This window comes from Pristiophorus japonicus, chromosome 3 (assembly GCF_044704955.1).
Source record: "Pristiophorus japonicus isolate sPriJap1 chromosome 3, sPriJap1.hap1, whole genome shotgun sequence".
Classification (NCBI taxonomy): domain Eukaryota; kingdom Metazoa; phylum Chordata; class Chondrichthyes; family Pristiophoridae; genus Pristiophorus; species Pristiophorus japonicus.
The window spans coordinates 172,651,782-172,672,420 of record NC_091979.1 but is presented as its reverse complement, the minus strand read 5'-3'; the positions used below and the strand labels follow the sequence as shown (position 1 = coordinate 172,672,420).

Below are 20,639 nucleotides of genomic sequence, written 5' to 3'. Positions count from 1 at the left end.
AGAGCCACATAAGGAGAAATTAGGGCAGGTGACCAAAAGATTGGTCAAAGAGGTAGGTTTTAAGGAGCGTCTTAAAGGAAAAAAGAGAGGTAGAGAAGCGGAGAAGTTTAGGCAGGGAATTCCAGAGCTTGGGTCCGAGGCAACAGAAGGCACGGCCACGAATGGTTGAGCGATTATAATCGGGGATACTCAAGGGAAGAATTAGAGGAGCGCAGATATCTCGGGCGGTTGTGGGGCTGAAGGAGATTACGGAGATTGGCAGGGGTGAGGCCATGGAGGGATTTGAAAACAAGGATGAGAATTTTGAAATCGAGGCGTTGCTTAATCGAGAGCCAATGTAAGTCAGCGAGCAGGGGTGATGGGTAAGCGGGACTTGGTGTGAGTTAGGATACAGGCAGCCGAGTTTTGGATCACCTCAAGTTTAAAAGGGGTAGAATGTGGGAGGTCAGCCCAGGATGTTTTGGAATAGTCCAGTCTACAGATAACAAAGGCATGCATGAGGGTTTCAGCAGCAGATGAGCTGAGGCAAGGGCAGAGACAGACGATGTTACGGAGGTAGAAATAGCCGGTCTTAGTTATACAGTGGATATGTGGTTGAATGCTCATTTCAGGGTCAAATATGACACCCAAGATTGTGCACAATGTGTGTCAGCCTCAGACGGAAGTTGGGGAGAGGGATGGAGTCAGTGGCAAGGGAATGGAGTTTGTGGCGGGGACCGAAAACAATGGCTTCGGTCTTCCCAATATTCAATTGGAGAAAATTTACGCTCATCCAGAACTGGAAGTTGGATAAGCAGTTTGACAATTTAGAGACCGTGGAGGGGTCGAAAGAAGTGGTAGTCATCAGCATATATGTAAAAACTGACGCTGTGTTTTCGGATGATGTTGCCTGTAGATGAGAAATAGGAGGAGGCCAAAGATAGAACCTTGGGGGACAACAAAGGTAATGATGTGGGAGCTGGAAGAGAAGCCGTTGCAAGTGATTCTCTGGCTACGATTAGATAGATAAAAATGGAACCAGGCAATTGCAGTCGCACCCAGCTGGATGACGGTGGAGAGGCGTTGGAGAAGGAGCGAGTGGTCAACCGTGTCAAAGGCTGCAGACAAGTTGAGAAGGATGAGGAGGGATAGTTTTCCTTTGTCACAGTCACAAAGGATGTCATTTGTGACTTTGATAAGAGCCATTTTGGTACTGTGGCAGGCGCGGAAAGCGGATTGGAGGGATTCAAACATGGCGTTACAGGAAAGATGGACACAGATTTGGGAGGTGACAACATGTTCAAGGACTTTGGAGAAGAAAGGGAGGCTGGAGATGGGTTGGTAGTTTGCAAGGACGGAGGGGTCCAGGGTTGGTTTTTAGAGGAGAGGGGTGATAGCAGATTTGAGGGGGACAATACCTGAAGAGAGAGAACCGTTAACAGTCAGCTAACATGGAAGCCAGAAAGGAAGTTGGATGGTTAGCATTTTGGTGGGAATAGGGTCAAGGGAGCAGGAAGTGGATCTCATGGATAAGATGAGATCGGAGAGAAACTTGAGAAAGATATGAGGCCAGGGAAGGGCGGATCTTTAGAGGAAGTTGGGCCCGGTGGGCTAGGGGAAGGGAGGGAAGAGGTGGCCAAACAGTCTCAATCTTGGATACAAAGACGTCTATGAGCTTCTCACACTTATTGTTGGAGGTGAGGGTGGAGGCTGGGGAGAGGGGTTTAAGATAACAGTTAACAGTGGAGAATAAAAGCCGAGGTTTATCTTTCCATTGCAGAATGATTCTGGAATAGTGCGCAACTTTGGCAGATGAGAGCAGGACCCGATAATGCTTTATGTTGTCCAGCCAAATCTGGCGGTGAATGGCAAAACCAGTTGTCTGCCATATCTGTTCAAGTTTGCGTCCCTTGGACTTAAAGGAGCGAAGATCAGGGCTGTACCAGGGGGAACAGTATCAGTAAGTGATGGAGAGTAATTGTTTTAATCGGGACCAGGACATCAAAGTATTTGTGAGAGTGCGATTGAGTAGATCGGTTACTGCAGAAATGTCATGATGAATGGAGGGCCAAAGTCTGGACAGTTGGGAGTTCATAAGTGCAGTTGGAAGAGAGTCGGGAGAGATAGTTTTTTCTAGGGGCAGACACTGAAGGAGGTAGCATTGGGGGGTGTGGAAGGGAGATGTGGGTGGAGAACGATGCGAGGAAATGGTCAGAGATGGCCTTATCTGAGATTGACACGATGGGAGTAGAGAGGCCACGAGAGATGGCACAGTGGAGGAGGTGGCCGTGAATATGGGTTAGGGAGTTTACATGAAGGGAGACCAGTGAACTCAGGAGAGAGAGCATGATGAATTGAGATGGAGACCAAAATCACTGGGAATGAGAAGTCATTCTGTGCAGAGGCTGAGGGAGGAGAGCAGTGAAGAAATATCAGTAATAACATTTTCATGGTACTTGGGTGGGCAGTAGAGAATGAGAATTTTATATGAGCGGTCAGAGGGGTGGAATAAGATGTGATGCAAAGTAGGAGAACGTGCCGGAGGAGTAGGGGGCCAGACCAAGGTGTGATTTGTTGATGAGAACCATACCGCCACCACGGCAGGCCGGGCGGGGCAAGTGGTGGAAGGCGGGGAGGCATCATTTAAGGGTAAGATGTCATCGCCCCTCAATCAAGTTTCCGTCAGGGCCATGATGTCGATGCAGTTATCCACAATGGATGGCAAGAAAGGCCTTATTCGCAAGCAAACGGACATTCTGGAGGGAGGTGAGGTTAGGGTCAATGATGGCTGCCCCACTACCAGCGTCCACTCGGTCAAGCTGGGGGAATGAGTTAGATGTGGAGGAGTTTGTCAAGATTAGCCCCCAGTGGGCATGTTGAGCGAGAAGGTCGGTGAGAGAGTAGGATGGGACAGTTGGGGTTACTGTTTGTAAGGAGGCAGTAATGAGTGCCTTAATGGGCCCTTTGTTGGATGCCCAGAGAGGCACAGAGGGAAGCTGCAGGCTTATCGAAGAGAGAGTCAAGTCTGGGACGGCGGTAGGAAGGTTGAAGGATTGGGGCAGAGATTTGGGAGGGCAGAGAATCCGAGAGGAGAGATGAAAGGCGGCATGGTGATCTGCGCAGAACGGTCTTAAACGGAGTGGACTTAAGCAGAGTGGTGTATTTCGGACTTTGGAAAGATTGGGAATTTCTGCTAAGTATTGAGTAAGTAGAAGCTGTAAAAAGTGAAATTTAGTTTAACATTTTGATTTAAACCTAGAACTTTAAAACTAGTTAACCGAAGTTGCTAGCCAGTGGCAGTTAACTGTCAGTCAGCTGTAAATGTTAAACCTGGATGGCCATCGTAAAACCTGAAAAGCAGGTTAGATGTGAGGCTTCCAGTCTCTTTTAAATATATTTAAAATGCTAACTCGCTTCCTGGGAGCAGCTGGCTTCCCGACATGCTTTGTTTTTTTTTGCCCATTTAACTCTCCACCTGCACTTACTCCCACCCATGCACCCATGTTAAAATTTCCCCCACTGTTTCCAATGGCTGAAGGGTCGATAACTAGAGGGTACAGATTTAAGGTGATTGGCAAAAGAACCAGAGGTGACTTGAGGAAAAACTTTTTTATGCAATGAGTTGTTAGGAGTTGGAATGCACAGCCTGATAGGGTGCTGGAAACATATTCGAAAGTAGTTTTCAAAAGGGAATTAGTTAAATACTTGAAGGATAACAAATTGCAGGGCTATGGGGAGATAGTGGGGGAGTGGGACCAACGGATTGCTCTTCGAATGAGCCGCGCAGACTCGATGGGCCGAATTACTTTCTGTGCTGTATGATTCTTGGATGCTAAGCATGACCTTCCTATTTCAAATCCGTGCTGACTATCGATTATATTTTCGATTAAGTCATCCTCGACTCTGGGGGACTGCCTAAGAAGGGGAAGAAGATATTTTTGGTTTCTAGATGTTTTTCTATCACATCTTTGAGTAAAGATCCCATTATCTTTTCTACCTCTGATGTTCAGCTAACTAATCTATAGTTTCTTGGACTATCTCCCTGTTTAAATATAGTAATTTTAGCTGTCTGCCAGTTCTCTGGCACTGTTCCCTTTTCTAATGAATTGTTATATATATGTGCTTCTGCTATCTCATCCCTAACTTCTGTTAATATGTACGGATGCAATCCTTCCGGACCAGTGGTTTTATCCTCTTTAAGTTTGATTAGTTTATCAATTATCTCCCCACTTTCTGTTTTAAATGTCTTGATATCTTTTTTGATTTCTTCTTCTAATGCCATGCCCACCATGTTAATCTCCCTGGTAAATACGGAGGCAAAGTAACTGTTCAATATTTCTGCCATTTCACTATAATTACCTGTGAGTTTATCGTGTGGATCACTTCGTGGCCCTATCCTGATTTTTCTTTTGTTATTTATGTGCATGTAGAATACTACGCTATTTCTTTTTATATCTTTTGATATAGAAACATAGAAAATAGGTGCAGGAGCAGGCCATTCGGCTCTTCGAGCCTGCACCATCATTCAATAAGATCATGGCTGATCATTCACCTCAGTACCACTTTCCTGCTTTCTCTCCATACCCCTTGATTCCTTTAGCCATAAGGGCCATATCTAACTCCCTCTTAAATATATCCAATGAACTGGCATCAACAACTCTCTGCGGCAGGGAATTCCACAGGTCAACAACTCTGAGTGAAGAGGTTTCTCCTCATCTCAGTCCTAAATGGCCTACTCCGTATCCTAAGACTGTGTCCCCTGGTTCTGTTCTTCTCCAACATCGGGAACATTCTTCCCGCATCTAACCTGTCCCGCCCCGTCAGAATCTTATACGTTTCTATGAGATCCCCTCTCATCCTTCTAAACTCCAGTGTATAAAGTCCCAGTTGATCCAGTCTCTCTTCATATGTCAGTCCAGCCATCCCTGGAATCAGTCTGGTGAACCTTCGCTGCACTCCCTCAATAGCAAGAACGTCTTAGGAGACCAAAACTGAACACAATATTCCAGGTGAGGCCTCACCAAGGCCCTGTACAATTGTAGTAAGACCTCCCTGCTCCTATACTCAAATCCCCTAACTATGAAGGCCAACATGCCATTTGCCTTCTTCACCACCTGCTGTACCTGCATGCCAACTTTCAATGACTGATGAACCATGACACCCAGCTCTCATTGCACCTCCCCTTTTCCTAATCTGCTGCCATTCAGATAATATTCTGCCTTTGTGTTTTTGCCACCAAAGTGGATAACCTCACATTTATCCACATTATACTGCATCTGCCATGCATTTGCCCACTCACCTAATCTGTCCAAATCACCCTGCAGCCTCTTAGCATCCTCCTCACAGCTCTCACCGCTACCAGTTTAGTGTCATCTGCAAACTTGGAGAGATTACGCTCAATTCCTTCATCCAAATCATTAATGTATATTGTGAAGAGCTGGGGTCCCAGCACTAAGCCCTGCGGCACTCCACTAGTCACTGGCTCCTATTCCGAAAAGGACCCGTTTATCCCGACTCTCTGCTTCCTGACTGCCAACCAATTCTCTTATCCACGTCAGTGTATTACCCCCAATACCATGTGCTTTGATTTTGCACACCAATCTCTTATGTGGGACCTTGTCAAAGGCCTTTTGAAAGTCCAAATACACCACATCCACTGGTTCTCCCTTGTCCACCCTACTAGTTACATCCTCAAAAAATTCCAGAAGATTTGTCAAGCATGATTTCCCTTTCATAAATCCATGCTGATTTGGACTGATCCTGTCACTGCTTTCCAAATGCGCTACTATTTCATAATAATTGATTCCAACATTTTCCCCACTACTGATGTCAGGCTAACCGGTCTATAATTACCCGTTTTCTCTCTCCCTCCTTTTTTAAAAAGTGGTGTTACATTAGCTTAATTTTGGAGTTCTGCGTTGCTTTCCTCATTTTATTTTTGGCCTCTTTTCTACCCTCATTCATTTTTGTTATCCTCCTTTATTTCCCATTACTAGATCCAACAGTGATTCCTCTCTTGTTGGACTTGCACACTAGGTAAGAATGGAGTCCTGAGCACAATGCAAAAACTCCATTCCCTTTTCCCCTTTATCTACCTCTTCTTACTAGTTTATTTGGGGGTAGTAGAAATCTCCCATGATGATTATTCAGTGTTTTTTACTCATTTTGTAAATTTGCCGACATAATTCTTCCTCCACTTCCCTTCTACTATTGGGTAGTCTGCAGAACACCCTATTACCGTGATCGATCCCGTCTTATCCTCTGTCTCAATCCAAACTTTAGTCTGGTCCCCAACTTGAAGTGTTTTGGTATATTTTTGTATGTTAAAGGTGATGAAATGCAAGTTGTTTTAATAACAGCAGTAAATGGACTATAATGCACTTATGTGTGTGCTTATGCCAGCTAGTGCTAATTCTGTTTGTGTAGTCAGTTTGTAAAAAAAAAATCAAATTGATACTTTTTACTTTGGTACTTCAAACACTGAATGCTGTTAAATGGTGTTTTGAAAAATCAATGTCATTGTGGTGTAAGGGGTCAGATACACAAGGTATCGATTTATATTTCAGTATCATAAAAGTGAAATTCTGTTGGGTATTATGTGAACCTTTTTAAAAATTAAAGTTGCTTCACTTTTCTCAATCGTTGCGGTGTTATATATTTCAAAAGTGGATTTTTTACCTTGGGAGGAGAGAAATTGATACTTTCTCTAGCTTTAGTGATTATCTAAAATTTAAAAATTAAATTAGTGTCATTCTATTCTTTTCATGCATGTTTTGCAACAATTATGTTTAAAAAAAAATAGAATGCAAAATGATTTCCTTAACATGATGTGTGACAGTGACCTCACCCAAAGAACTCCCGTTTGGCTATTATGATAATTAAAGCTTGCCATCTACCGCTGTAAAACCTTAGCTAAATTTTCCATTGGCAGTGTTTGAAGGTTAGATCAAATTGAGGTAACATTTGAAGCGTGCCTCATTGTGGCTTACTGTGATCACAACAGCCATGGCAGTTAAACTACGGATGGCATGTGTTTGGTCTGCTCATGCTGTAAGGAAGTACATGCTTCCTATAGATACTACTGTAAAGCAACATGAACATTGATATATGTTTTTCTTGTAATGTTCTGTCTGCAGAGGGTGGATTACCTGTTGAAGCAGGAGAGGTTCATTGAGGTGCTATCTCTGGCCTGGTCCTTTCATGAAGGAAAAGCCAAGGCAGTAGTTGGTGAGTGATAACCTTTCATGCTTACAGAATGTATTGATAATTCATTTGATGGTTTTTAAGATTTTAAAAATAAATTTTTTTCATCGAATCATAGAAACTTATAACCCAGAAGGCGGTCATTTGGCCCATTGTGCATGTCTCGTCTCTTTGAAAGAGCAGTCGTGTTTCGTTCCACATTCCCGCTTTTTATTCATAACCCATTAAGTTTCTCATCCTCGAGTACTTGTCCCAACTCACTTTTTAAATTATTGATGAAATCAATTTCCACCACCTTTTCAGGTAGTACGTTCCAGATCCCGAAAACCTGAGTGAAAAATATTCTCATCTCCCCTTTAGATCTTTTGCCAATGATTTTAAATCTATGACCTCTGGTTGTTGACCCGCTCGCTGGAAGGAATAGTTTTTCTCTCTCTCCTCGATGAAAACCTCTTTTATTCTTCAAAGAAAGCATTTTTTTTTTAAAGCTGCCACTGTATGTTGTCTGTTTGCAGGGTCTGCAAATGTGTGTGCTGGTCGGCTATGCATTTTAGTATAATGTGCATAATTTCTTCAGTGAGAAATCTAGATGAAAGGACAAGTCCCAATGATGAATACCATAAATACTGAAAAAAGGAGGAAAAAAAATTAAGTAAATTGAGTTGTGATCAAGTGACAGTAAAATTGAGTTTTAAAAGCCTGAAGATTGTAGGAGAATGGAGAGTTGAGGGAGGTAAGGAGTTCCACAGTTCTGCATTCCTAGGAAAGATTGAGTTGGATTAGAAGATTGTGCAAGAATTATGGGTTTCAACACAATGAGGAAGGTTATGTTGAATAAGGTACTGTATTTGGGACTTAAGGCGAACAGGAGGAAAAATATCATAGGAGAATTACCCTGGTAGTCTCAGATAGTTCTCATTTATTTTGAGAAGATTTTGCATCTAGTGATTGTCATGACAGCAGTGTTGTAATGAATACCTATACACTTTCTTCTTCCTCATTGGTTAAGTGTTGTAGTCTATATTTTTCTACTTTATAATTCATTACATACCTCTTTAATTATCCGACAATAATTTTACAGGAAACCTTTCTTCCTTCAGTCAATTCTGCCCACTCCCATTGCAACAAACAAAAATTCTGAGATACAGAATATAGGCTTCCCATCTTCAATGCTCTGTAAACTTCACCTCATCCAAAACTCTGTTGCCTGCATTCTACCCCACACCAAGTTTTGCTCACACATCAACCCTGTTCTTGCTAACCGACCTTGGCCACCGGTCTCCCAATACCTCAAAAGTAAAAATCTGATAATTATGTTTCAATCCCTTCATGACCTCATTCCTCCCTATCTTTGGGACCTCCTTCAGCCCCCCCATCCTGGAACTCTCCTCTTCCGATTCTGGTCTCTTGTGCATTACACACCCTTTGACCCCCAATTGACAGCCATGCCTTCAGTTGACTCAGTCTCACACTCTGGGATTCCCTCCTTGAAATTCTTCTGCCTCTCCACCTCCTTCCCCTGAGGTCTTTCTTAACATTGCCTAATTTACCAAACTTTTGCTCATCTCTTAATATCTCCTTTGGCTCGGCATCCATTCCTTGGGAGCTTTTTTTTACATTAAAGGTACGATACAAATGAAAGTTGTTTTTGTTGTTAAACAGACCACTTTCTATTAAGAAATAGAATACTTTATGATGAATAAAAATATTTTACTTTAATAAATAGATGAATTCATATTAATAGACCAAACTATATCTTTAAATAGAAGCAAACTGGCAGATCGAGGAACACTGCTTTTGAGCAATGGTTGGCCAAACGTTAGGTGCAGTACAATGTAGAGAAGACCCAGCAAAATCTTAATTTGGGGTTGCAGAGATTGATTGTGAGAATGGGCCGCAAAGACTCTGGTGCAATGTCCATGAGATGGCCAGAATGGAGAAGGAGTAACAGGGTGCAAATGTTCCAGAACGTAGTATAAAGAAACTGATGGAGGTTGGGGTGAGAGGTACAATGGTGATAGGGTGACAAGAAAGGCTGAGCAGCCAATGAAGTGAAGCCGCTGAAAAAAGCTCCAGGACACAGTGCGCGAGGCATTTGGATGCCTCGCCGATGTAAAAGTGCAGTCTGACACATGCGCGGTGTTGGGGTCGGGTTCCGAGAATTTCACTTTTTAAAACCCCACCCCAACCCTCTCCTGTCCGAGGCCATGGTGTCTGAGCTGATAGAAACAGTCTATAAATTTGCCTCAAAGCCTCCTAATGGCCAAATTGTGTAATTACCAAGTTACATTATTATAACTGAAGACATGGGAAAAAGTGAGAAACATGACAGCAGGAAATCAAGTAGAACAGCAAAGAAATGCATACAGCTGTAAGAATTTTAATAATATATTGACAGATATGTATTGAGACAAAGAGAACCCAGCCATTAAATATGATTGGTAAGTCTAATTGCATGCAGCCAGTCATGTGTGTTGGTCTCAACAATGCAACTTTACCACCATACAGTGGTATTCTTGTGCAGACCGCCTAAAGATACAGCTGTCAATTTCAATTTAAATTGAATTAGCTCTAACTCTGAAATAGCAAAAAATAAAGACACAAGTTTCCCTTTTCGTCAAAATGATTAAATCTAATTTGTTTCTGTTTTTCTAATTCGTTTTGTTATTCAGATTCTGAAAATCATTCTCCCCAATTTCAATTTTCTCTCTAATTACTTCTACTAAAAAAGAAAGCCAAGCAGTTTATTTAGGGATAATATATAACTTAAAGCAGTTCCCTAATATTAGCAAAAATAATGGTTTTACTGCTTTCTACTCATAATGACCTTTATGTTGTCATTAATGAATGGAAGAAAAAAAAATACCCCAATGCAATAATAGATTGCAATGTGTGAGGAGGACACAAAAAATCTGCAAAAGGACATAGACAGGCTAAGTGAGTGGGCAAAAATTTGGCAGATGGAGTATAATGTTGGAAAGTATGAGGTCATGCACTTTGGCAGAAAAAAAATCAAAGAGCAAGTTATTATTTAAATGGAGAAAGATTGCAAAGTGCCGCAGTACAGCGGGACCTGGGGGTACTTGTACATGAAACTCAAAAGGATAGTATGCAGGTACAGCAAGTGATCAGGAAGGCCAATGGTATCTTGGCCTTTATTGCAAAGGGGATGGAGTATAAAAGCGGGGAAGTCTTACTACAGCTATATAAGGTATTGGTGAGGCCACACCTGGAATACTGCGTGTATTTTTGGTTTCCATATTTACGAAAGGATATACTTGCTTTGAAAGTAGTTCAGAGAAGGTTCACTAGGTTGATTCCGGGGATGAGGGGGTTGACTTATGAGGAGAGATTGAATCGGTTGGGCCTCTACTCATTGTAATTCAGAAGAATGAGAGGTGATCTTATCAAAATATATAAGATTATGAGGAGGCATGACAAGGTGGATGCAGAGAGGATGTTTCCACTGATGGGGGAGACTAGAACTAGAGGGCACGATCTTAGAAAAAAGGGCCGCCCATTTAAAACAGAGATGTGGAGAAATTTCTTCTGAGGATTATAAATCTGTGGAATTCGCTGCCTGAGAGCTGTGAAAGCTGGGACATTGAATAAATTTAAGATAGAAATAGACAGTTTCTTAAACAGTAAGGGGATAAGTGGTTATGGGCAGCGGGCGGGGAAGTGGAGCTGAGTCCATGATCAGATCAGTCATGATCTTATTGAATGGCGGAGCAGGCTCGAGGGGCCAATATGGCCTACTCCTGTTCCTGTTTCTTATGTTCTTATATTAAAGACAGGTAACTGAAATGGAAAATAGTGCAAATGATTGGGTAGCAGGAATAAGAAACATTGAAATCAGACGTTTTTGTGTGGTTTAAGATTTTTTTTAACATCAAAATGAAGTCTTGCACAAAGGACCAAAAAAAGTATGGGTGAAGGCTAGTTTCACAAATTTATGCTGTATTATCTCCTTTCATAGACTACCACTTGGTAGAGCATAAATTGATTGATCTCCCACCGCCAGCATCTCTCCAATTGCCGATATCTCCAGAGCCCCTTCCTCTGCTGGTGTTAGTTGAGTGAAGACTGGAGGGCTCTACGTTATTCCTGCATATCCTGGGCTCTTTTCTCCTGCAAGGAGGGAAAGAAGAGAAGTTGAGTGAGGGTGGTGGAATGAATGAGTATAAGGAGTGGATAGATTACATCTGTAAAGGGTGACTGAGGGTCATCATCATAGGCAGTCCCTCTGGGTCGAGGATGACTTGCTTCCACACTAAAAATGAATACTTAGGTGGCTGATGAACTCATTTTAAACGGTGGAAGATGCCTGTGCATGAATTCTTTTAACGTGGGGTGGCTGTTGCACACCAGCCACCACATGGGCTTGACTGAGCACGGTCTTGGTCTAGTGGCAACGGGGTCCCAGACAACTGGAGACCAGGCTCCGCCGTATGTGCCAATACATACACACAAACTCAAACATACTCCTACTGTCCTTCCTTCATCCTCCCCACAGGACTTTTTTTCTACGTGGAATTCATAGTATGCAGTGTGAGCCTCACGACTTCACAGCCTTGCTATGAGGTAGTGGGGGTGCCAATGCCAAATGGCCTCCTTCTGTGGTGTTACTTGATATGATTGCATTAGGATGAGGGGGAGTTTGAGGGGTGGTTAGTCAGATGGGGATGTGAGCACGTACATAGAGAGAGAGGGATGGGTGGACGTGCAGGGTATGTTAGTGTGAGGAATGATGTGCAGGAGTAGGCTTGGGAAGGCAGAGTGATGGGGATGTTGTGACAGGCACATCAAAATGAAGGTGAGTGTGACGTTGCATTCATCTTTCCTGACCTAATGAGATAATTGAATTGTTTCCTTTGACCTGCTCCCCTGAGCTGCTGTTTCTTCCTTCTTCCTGTTGTTCCTCTGAGCTCTTGTTCCCAGCTCTTACATATATATCCATTTGATTATACACATCTCCTGCTTGGCTGCTTACAGTTAATGCGTATGGCTGAGTCTTGATGGCTGTGATGATGGGTCTGGATCTGTTTGGATGGCCACAATTCACACAGGGAATCGACAAGGCATCCTTATTTTTTGTGCCCCGTTATCCAAAAATGCACGCCATGTGGGATCCTTTGTTGTCCTGGGTTTTCGCAGACTTGTAGTCTCCATAGGAACTGTTTTTTCCCCTCCGGCTAATTAATCCATGGGCTCCTCTGGTTGATTGGATCAAAACCCTTTGTCTCAGTGTTAATCTGGTCTCGCTCCTGACCCCAGAAATTGCATTAATCAGTTATAAATCACCACCTGGCGCCCTTTTTCCAGCCCAACAGTCCCAAAGGTTTTCCTTTAAACCATTTTAGTCTGTGGCATCTTGCTGTGCCTCGATCATGAAATGTGAAGCCTTACATTTTGGCGGTCTCTTTCATCTATCAGCAGGGAACAGGACCCCCCCTATGTGTTCTGACTGCCTCCATCAGAGTATGCAGGGATGTGTCAGAAAACCGTGGTGCAATCGTCTGCCTTTGACTATGTAGCATTGCTGGTTTAGAATGGTACTCAGCCCTTTTTATTTCAGCTTCTACAATCCTCTAGCAACCTTCAAATGAGTTGAGTGCAAGGCTGCTTTAAATACTGACACTAGAAATGAGTGATTGATGGCATCATTAGACCTGCTCCATTTAATTGGGCTGGGAAACGTGCAAGACTGCTTTAAGTGAGGCCATTAACTTAAAGTCGCTTTGAAGAACGTGCTGAGCAGACCAGCGTGTTCCCGACCCACTAAGCTGCCCACATGTACCCGACTCGGCTCCAAGGTAAAAATTCTGACTAGAGCTTCTCAAGATGGTTCCCATGTACGTCAGAGATAGATGAAATGCAGCTGGTATACCCTACGGCAGAAGTTTAAATCACTGTCTATATCTGTTAAGTTAATTTGTCTGTAATGAGGCCTATTAACATAGAATGTGCAATCAAATAATTACCCCGTAGGAAATCATGGAATATAGAATTGAAAGAAATTAGAATTTTATCAACTAGAAAGATGTTAGAACTGGAAAATGAAACACCCATATTCTTTTGCACTGTCTGTGCCAAGCACTTAAAGTCAAGTCCAACATATCACAGATGCAGACTAAAGCTGCATCCAGTGTTTCTAAATCCCACTCTGAATAATGCTTTTTTATGCGATTATCTGTATACACACACCAGTAAGACTGAATATTTAGTGCAGAATTATTATGGCACTATTGTCTTGGGGACTGATGGCCACGAGCAACTAAATTTAGACTACTGCAAACTCATTTCATGGGACACTGGGATCCTGGAGGTAAAAGGACAATATTCTAACAGTACTGCCTGGTTTCTCATTCACAACTTCTAGGGCCCAAGTTTCCACATGATTTGCTCCTGATTTTTAGGAGCAACTGGTGGAGAATGGACTATCTTAGAATTCGCAATTCTCCACATTTTTTTTTCTGCAGTTCTAGTCAGGTAGAACAGTTCTACTTTGGAACAGAATTTTTTCTTCAAAAGGGGATGTGTCCGGCCACTGACGCCTGATTTCAAAGTTTTCACAGTGAAAATGTACTCCAAACTAAAGTAGAATGGAGCAAGTGAAGTTTTTTGTAGAACTGAAAAAATCTGTTCTACACATTAAAAAATCAGGCGCAGGTTACAAATCAGGTGTCTAGAACGAGGTAGGGGGGAAGGGAAGTCATTAAATTCTACAATAAATCCTTATTTATACTTATACAAATATGATACAAATAAATCCAACCTGAATAAACATTTATAAGAAAAGATTAAATAAACCATCTTCCTAACTGTGTGAAAGTGCTTCAGCCAGGAAGAATGGTGCAGCAAGCCTCACAAAACGAGGCAGCCGTTACCGAACGTGGGGGAGGGAGGGAGCCGACGGAACGCGGGCGGGAGGGAGGGGAGCCGACCGAACGCGGGGGGTGGAGGTGGAGGTGGAGGTGGAGGGGTGGAGGGAAGGGAGCCGACCGAACGCGGGAGGGAGGGAGCCGACTGAATGCGGGGGAGGGAGCCGACCGAATGCGGGCGGGAGGGAGGGAGGGAGCCGACCGAACGCGGGCGGGAGGGAGGGAGCCGACCGAACGCGGGCGGGAGAGAGGGAGCCGACCGAACGCGGGCGGGAGGGAGGGAGCCGACCGAACGCGGGCGGGGGGGGGGGGGAGGGAAGGGAGCCGTTCCAGACGGCTGGCGGGAAAGAGAGAAGGCTGCTGGAAGCCTCAGAAATTGAGGAGCCATTTCCCGACGGCAAAAGGGGGAGGTCGTCGGGAAACGGCTGCCTCAACTTTCTGAGGCTTCCTGCAGCCTTCTCACTGCTACAAGAAGCCTCAGTGCTGATGTGCTGATGGCAATGTACTTTTATTAAAACATTTTCAAAAACTAAACAGCTACAAAGAACTACAAAAATGGCCGAGTGCCAATGTTTCCTTCACACTGAGCATGCGCGAACGCTCCAACATGCACATGCAGCGTTGCCGGCAGGAAAAAAACTAATTTAAATAGTACCCGCCCCCTCCCACTTACAAAATTGGCGCGAGTGTAGGCTCCGCCCCCCTGGGCGCCGCGCCAAGCAGACAAGGAGCTGCAAAGCGCTCCAGAATCGCTCGTTTTTTTTCCGGCGCCGTTTTAGGCGCGAACAACGTGCGCCCAGCTCGGAGGGGCGCCCGTTTTTTATCGTGTGGAAACTTGGGCCCCTATATTCTACATTTCCCCATTGACTTCCAAGCAGATGCAAGCTGTTTGAAGCCTGTATGTTCTAATTAGCCTTTTCTCTTTGTCAGGTTTGTTCGGAGATCAGAGCAAGCGGAAGGGTGTCGTGGCTGATCGGGTGAAGTATTGCTTATTAATGAGATTCGTCATGTTTTGTTTCTCCCTCTGAAATTAATGAGTATAGTGTTGAATAGTAGAATGAATGCTCAACATCTCAGTTTAGCACACAGTGAGCTCTTGATATCAACTGTTCAGTTAAAGGACTCATGAATTTGTATCGCAGATTTCTGTTTTTTAATCTTAGCCTTGCTCAGCAGTTGAGGAGTGATGAAACGGTTGCATTGCATCACTGTTAAACCGCTCTCCATTGGAAAGGGTTTATAGATTAGATTGCTGTTACCTCCCCACAGACATATAAGTTGTAGGCGAAAGCCCGTGACACTCTCTTGCGTGATTCAGTGCATCACTTGGGGGGCGAAATTGTTGCTTTTTATAACTGGGCGCAATGGCGTTTTTTCCTGGGGGAGGGGGGTGCTACCGCCTCCAGGGAAATTGCCATGGAGGTTTGTGGGGCGCTGCTCCTGCCGCGTCTCGTGACTAGCACCCTGGACTGGCGCTCAATTGGTGATGACATCATCGCTATGTTTGCCGACCCCTTTGCACCCCTTGGGGGAAATTGCCCCCGCAGTGCCGCGAGGCTGGCGCAGGAAGATGTCAACGGCAGCTTCGTGGTTCGTGAAGCTGGCGGACATCCGCTGCCAGGGCGCTCGTTAAAGGGGAGGACTTTAGCGCCCCAGGCTGCCATATTTATTTGTCGGCCGACTCTTGGGCCAGACCGACAATGGCAGCCTTCGCGTCGACCTGGCTGCCATCGTGCAGCCCGGCAGTGCGTTTTGGGAAACCGAGCTGCTAGCCCGGTCGATCGTGGCCCAGTGGCAGCCACCAAAGGGCCTGCAGAATGCATAGCGGTCCTCCCCTTTAATGGAAGTGGAGGGGCGCAGGAAGTACCGGCCCCGGAAAGTTACTGCCCCCAATCGGGGCGCGGGGCAATTTCTAGCCCCTGCTCTTTAACTGATGGTAAATGAGCACCAACTTTTGATGGTGTCATTCTCTGATGAAGAATTGTTATAACACAAGAAGATAAGAAATAGGAGCAGGAGTAGGCCATTCGGCTCTTTGAGCCAGCTCCGCCATTCAAGAAGATCATGGGTGATCATCTATCTCAATTTCACCATCGCGCACTAACTCCATATTCCTTGGTTCCCTTACTGTCCAAAAACTATCGATCTCTGTCTTGACTATATTCAACAAATGAGCATTCACTGCCCTCTGGGGTAGAGAATTCCAAAGATTCACAATCCTCTGAGTCCTAAATGGCCGACCCCTTATTCTCAGACTGTGACCCGTAGTTCTAGACTCCTCCAGCCAGGGGAAACATCCTCCCAGTATCTACCCTGTCAATCCCATTTAAGAATCTGATGTTTCAATTCGATCACGTCTCATTCTTCTTAACTCTAGGGAGTTTGGGCACAGTCTATTCAATTTCGCCTCATAACACAATCCTCCATCCCAGGAATCAGTCTGGTGAATCTTCGTTGCACACCCTCTAAGGCAGGCATATCCTTCCTAAGATAAGGAGACCAAGAGCGACCTGTTTGGGGCATACAATTTGAATTAATTGAATATTTAGTACCCAGCAAGATGGGACGCTAAATGTCGCTGAATTGAGGTCTTTGGAAAAAATGTGTCGGGCAGAGCTAGCGGGTTGCATCACGACATTCCTCCCCTTTTAAAGTGGAGGGCCACTGTGAACTCTGCAGCCGGTTTCCTGGCGCCCATGAAGCCACCCACAGGGAGGGTTTCGTCTGGGCCAGCGGCCCGGCACCCAAGAGGGAATGCCAGGCTGCACGATGGAACTCTGTTCTGGCTTCATTGCCTCCAGCAGAGAAAGAAATCACATTTTATTTGGACGGGGAAGGAAGAGAGTGAAGAATTTAAGGAAATAGGTGTCTGATGAAACAAAATACTTGCAAAAGTTGAGTTGAGCGCTGTCAAAGGTCAAACTTTATTTCACTTTTTAAAATTCAATGGAGTTATTTTTCAAATTCTGCAAAGGGGTTTTCTTTCCCCCTTTCTAAATCATTCCATTTATATTCTCACACTCTCCAGGGAGAGTCCTTTCTAGCACAGCACTGATGTCTTTTGTTTGTTTTACGAGTTATTACATGGAATTATACAGAATTTACAGCACAGAAATAGGCCATTCACTCCAACTGGTCTATGCTGGTGTTTAGGCTCCAAACAAGCCTCCTCCCACCTTACTTCATCTCACCTATTGCTACATTTCTTACATTACAACAGCGACTACACTTCAAAAGTACTTACTTGGCTGTAAAGCGCTTTGGGAAGTCCTGAGGTTGTGAAAGGCGCTATAGAAATGCAAGTCAGTCTGTCTGTCTCGCTTGCTCTCTTTCATTCTCTCTCTCGTTTTCTTTCTCTTCTGTCTCTCTTTCTGTCATAGAAAACATAGAAACATAGAAAATAGGTGCAGGAGCAGGCCATTCAGCCCTTCTAGCCTGCACCGCCATTCAATGAGTTCATGGCTGAACATGAAACTTCAGTACCCCCTTCCTGCTTTCTCGCCATAACCCTTGATCCCCCGAGTAGTAAGGACTTCATCTAACTCCCTTTTGAATATATTTAGTGAATTGGCCTCAACTACTTTCTGTGGTAGAGAATTCCACAGGTTCACCACTCTCTGGGTGAAGAAGTTTCTCCTCATCTCGGTCCTAAATGGCTTACCCCTTATCCTTAGACTGTGACCCCTGGTTCTGGACCTCCCCAACATTGGGAACATACTTCCTGCATCCAACCTGTCCAAACCCGTCAGAATTTTAAACGTTTCTATGAGGTCCCCTCTCACTCTTCTGAACTCCAGTGAATACAAGCCCAGTTGATCCAGTCTTTCTTGATAGGTCAGTCCCACCATCCCGGGAATCAGTCTGGTGAATCTTCGCTGCACTCCCTCAATAGCAAGAACGTCCTTCCTCAAGTTAGGAGACCAAAACTGTACGCAATACTCCAGGTGTGGCCTCACCAAGGCCCTATACAACTGTAGCAACACCTCCCTGCCTCTGTACTCAAATCCCCTCGCTATGAAGGCCAACATGCCATTTGCTTTCTTAACCGCCTGCTGTACCTGCATGCCAACCTTCAATGACTGATGTACCATGACACCCAGGTCTCGCTGCACCTTCCCCCTTCCTAATCTGTCACCATTCAGATAATAGTCTGTCTCTCTGTTTTATCCTCACATTTATCCTCACATTTATCCACATTATACTTCATCTGCCATGCATTTGCCCACTCACCTAACCTATCCAAGTCATTCTGCAGCCTCATAGCATCCTCCTCGCAGCTCACACTGCCACCCAACTTAGTGTCATCCGCAAATTTGGAGATACTACATTTAATCCCCTCGTCTAAATCATTAATGTACAATGTAAACAGCTGGGGCCCCAGCACAGAACCTTGCGGTACCCCACTAGTCACTGCCTGCCATTCTGAAAAGTACCCATTTACTCCTACTCTTTGCTTCCTGTCTGACAACCAGTTCTCAATCCACGTCAGCACACTACCCCCAATCCCATGTGCTTTAACTTTGCACATTAATCTCCTGTGTGGGACCTTGTCGAAAGCCTTCTGAAAGTCCAAATATACCACATCAACTGGTTCTCCTTTGTCCACTTTACTGGAAACATCCTCAAAAAATTCCAGAAGATTTGTCAAGCATGATCTCCCTTTCACAAATCCATGCTGACTTGGACCTATCATGTCACCATTTTCCAAATGCGCTGCTGCTATGACATCCTTAATAATTGATTCCATCATTTTACCCACTACTGAGGTCAGGCTGACCGGTCTATAATTCCCTGTTTTCTCTCTCCCTCCTTTTTTAAAAAGTGGGGTTACATTGGCTACCCTCCACTCGATAGGAACTGATCCAGAGTCAATGGAATGTTGGAAAATGACTGTTAATGCATCCGCTATTTCCAAGGCCACCTCCTTAAGTACTCTGGGATGCAGTCCATCAGGCCCTGGGGATTTATCGGCCTTCAATCCTATCAATTTCCCCAACACAATTTCCTGACTAATAAAGATTTCCCTCAGTTCCTCCTCCTTACTAGACCCTCTGACCCCTTTTATATCCGGAAGGTTGTTTGTGTCGTCCTTAGTGAATACTGAACCAAAGTACTTGTTCAATTGGTCTGCCATTTCTTTGTTCCCCGTTATGACTTCCCCTGATTCTGACTGCAGGGGACCTACGTTTGTCTTTACTAACCTTTTTCTCTTTACATACCTATAGAAACTTTTGCAATCCGCCTTAATGTTCCCTGCAAGCTTCTTCTCGTACTCCATTTTCCCTGCCCTAATCAAACCCTTTGTCCTCCTCTGCTGAGTTCTACATTTCTCCCAGTCCCCAGGTTCGCTGCTATTTCTGGCCAATTTGTATGCCACTTCCTTGGCTTTAATACTATCCCTGATTTCCCTTGATAGCCACGGTTGAGCCACCTTCCCTTTTTTATTTTTACGCCAGACAGGAATGTACAATTGTTGTAATTCATCCATGCGGTCTCTAAATGTCTGCCATTCCCCATCCACAGTCAACCCCTTAAGTATCATTCGCCAATCTATCTTAGCCAATTCACGCCTCATACCTTCAAAGTTAGCCTTCTTTAAGTTCTGGACCATGGTCTCTGAATTAACTGTTTCATTCTCCATCCTAATGCAGAATTCCACCATATTATGGTCACTCTTCCCCAAGGGGCCTCACACAATGAGATTGTTAATTAATCCTCTCTCATTACACAACACCCAGTCTAAGATGGCCTCCCCCCTAGTTGGTTCCTCGACATATTGGTCTAGAAAACCATCCCTTATGCACTCCAGGAAATCCTCCTCCACCGTATTGCTTCCAGTTTCGCTAGCCCAATCTATGTGCATATTAAAGTCACCCATTATAACTGCTGCACCTTTATTGCATGCACTCCTAATTTCCTGTTTGATGCCCTCCCCAACATCCCTATTACTGTTTGGAGGTCTGTACACAACTCCCACTAACGTTTTTTGCCCTCTCTGTCTCTCTTTCTCTTTTTCTCTTGCTCTCTCCCTGTCACTGTATCCTTCTATTCCTTTCTCCTTGGAGTGATTATGGTCAGCTGTTTCCTTCCCTCAACACACTTGAATCTCTGATCTGGAACTATATAAATGTGATCATATTTGGAAAATATTTTAAAACACAAGCAAAAATCAAAGGATAAATATTTCACTTTTAGTATTACATTGCATTGCATTTGCAGGTCAGAAACAAGCCATTCAGTCCAACAAGTTCATACTGGTGTTTATGCTCCACATGAGCCTCTTCCCGCCTATCTTCATCTAACCCCATCAACATTTCCTTCTATTTTTTTTCTCCCCTGTGTTTATCCAGCTTTTCCTTAAAAGCATCTATGCTAGTTGCCTCAGCTACTCTTTGTGGTAGCAAGTTACACATTCTCACCATTCTTTGGGTAAAGAAGTCTCTCCTGAATTCCCTATTGGATTTATTAGTGACTATCTTACATTTATGTCCCCTCGTTTGGTCTCGCTCAAAAATTGAAACATCTTTTTTACGTCGACCCCATCAAACTCTTACATAATCTTAAAGACCTCAT

The 20,639-nt window shown here is 44.2% G+C and overlaps 1 protein-coding gene across 1 annotated transcript in view; it reads left to right on the top strand.

Annotated features, from left to right (window-relative positions):
- Positions 1-20,639, top strand: part of vps8 (VPS8 subunit of CORVET complex) — a 961,193-nt gene that overhangs the window by 127,400 nt on the left and 813,154 nt on the right. The window contains exons 17-18 of the mRNA XM_070876055.1: positions 7,116-7,206; positions 14,997-15,043. Of these exons, the coding sequence (XP_070732156.1) occupies positions 7,116-7,206; positions 14,997-15,043 (138 nt within the window). The remainder of the gene's footprint in view (positions 1-7,115; positions 7,207-14,996; positions 15,044-20,639) is intronic.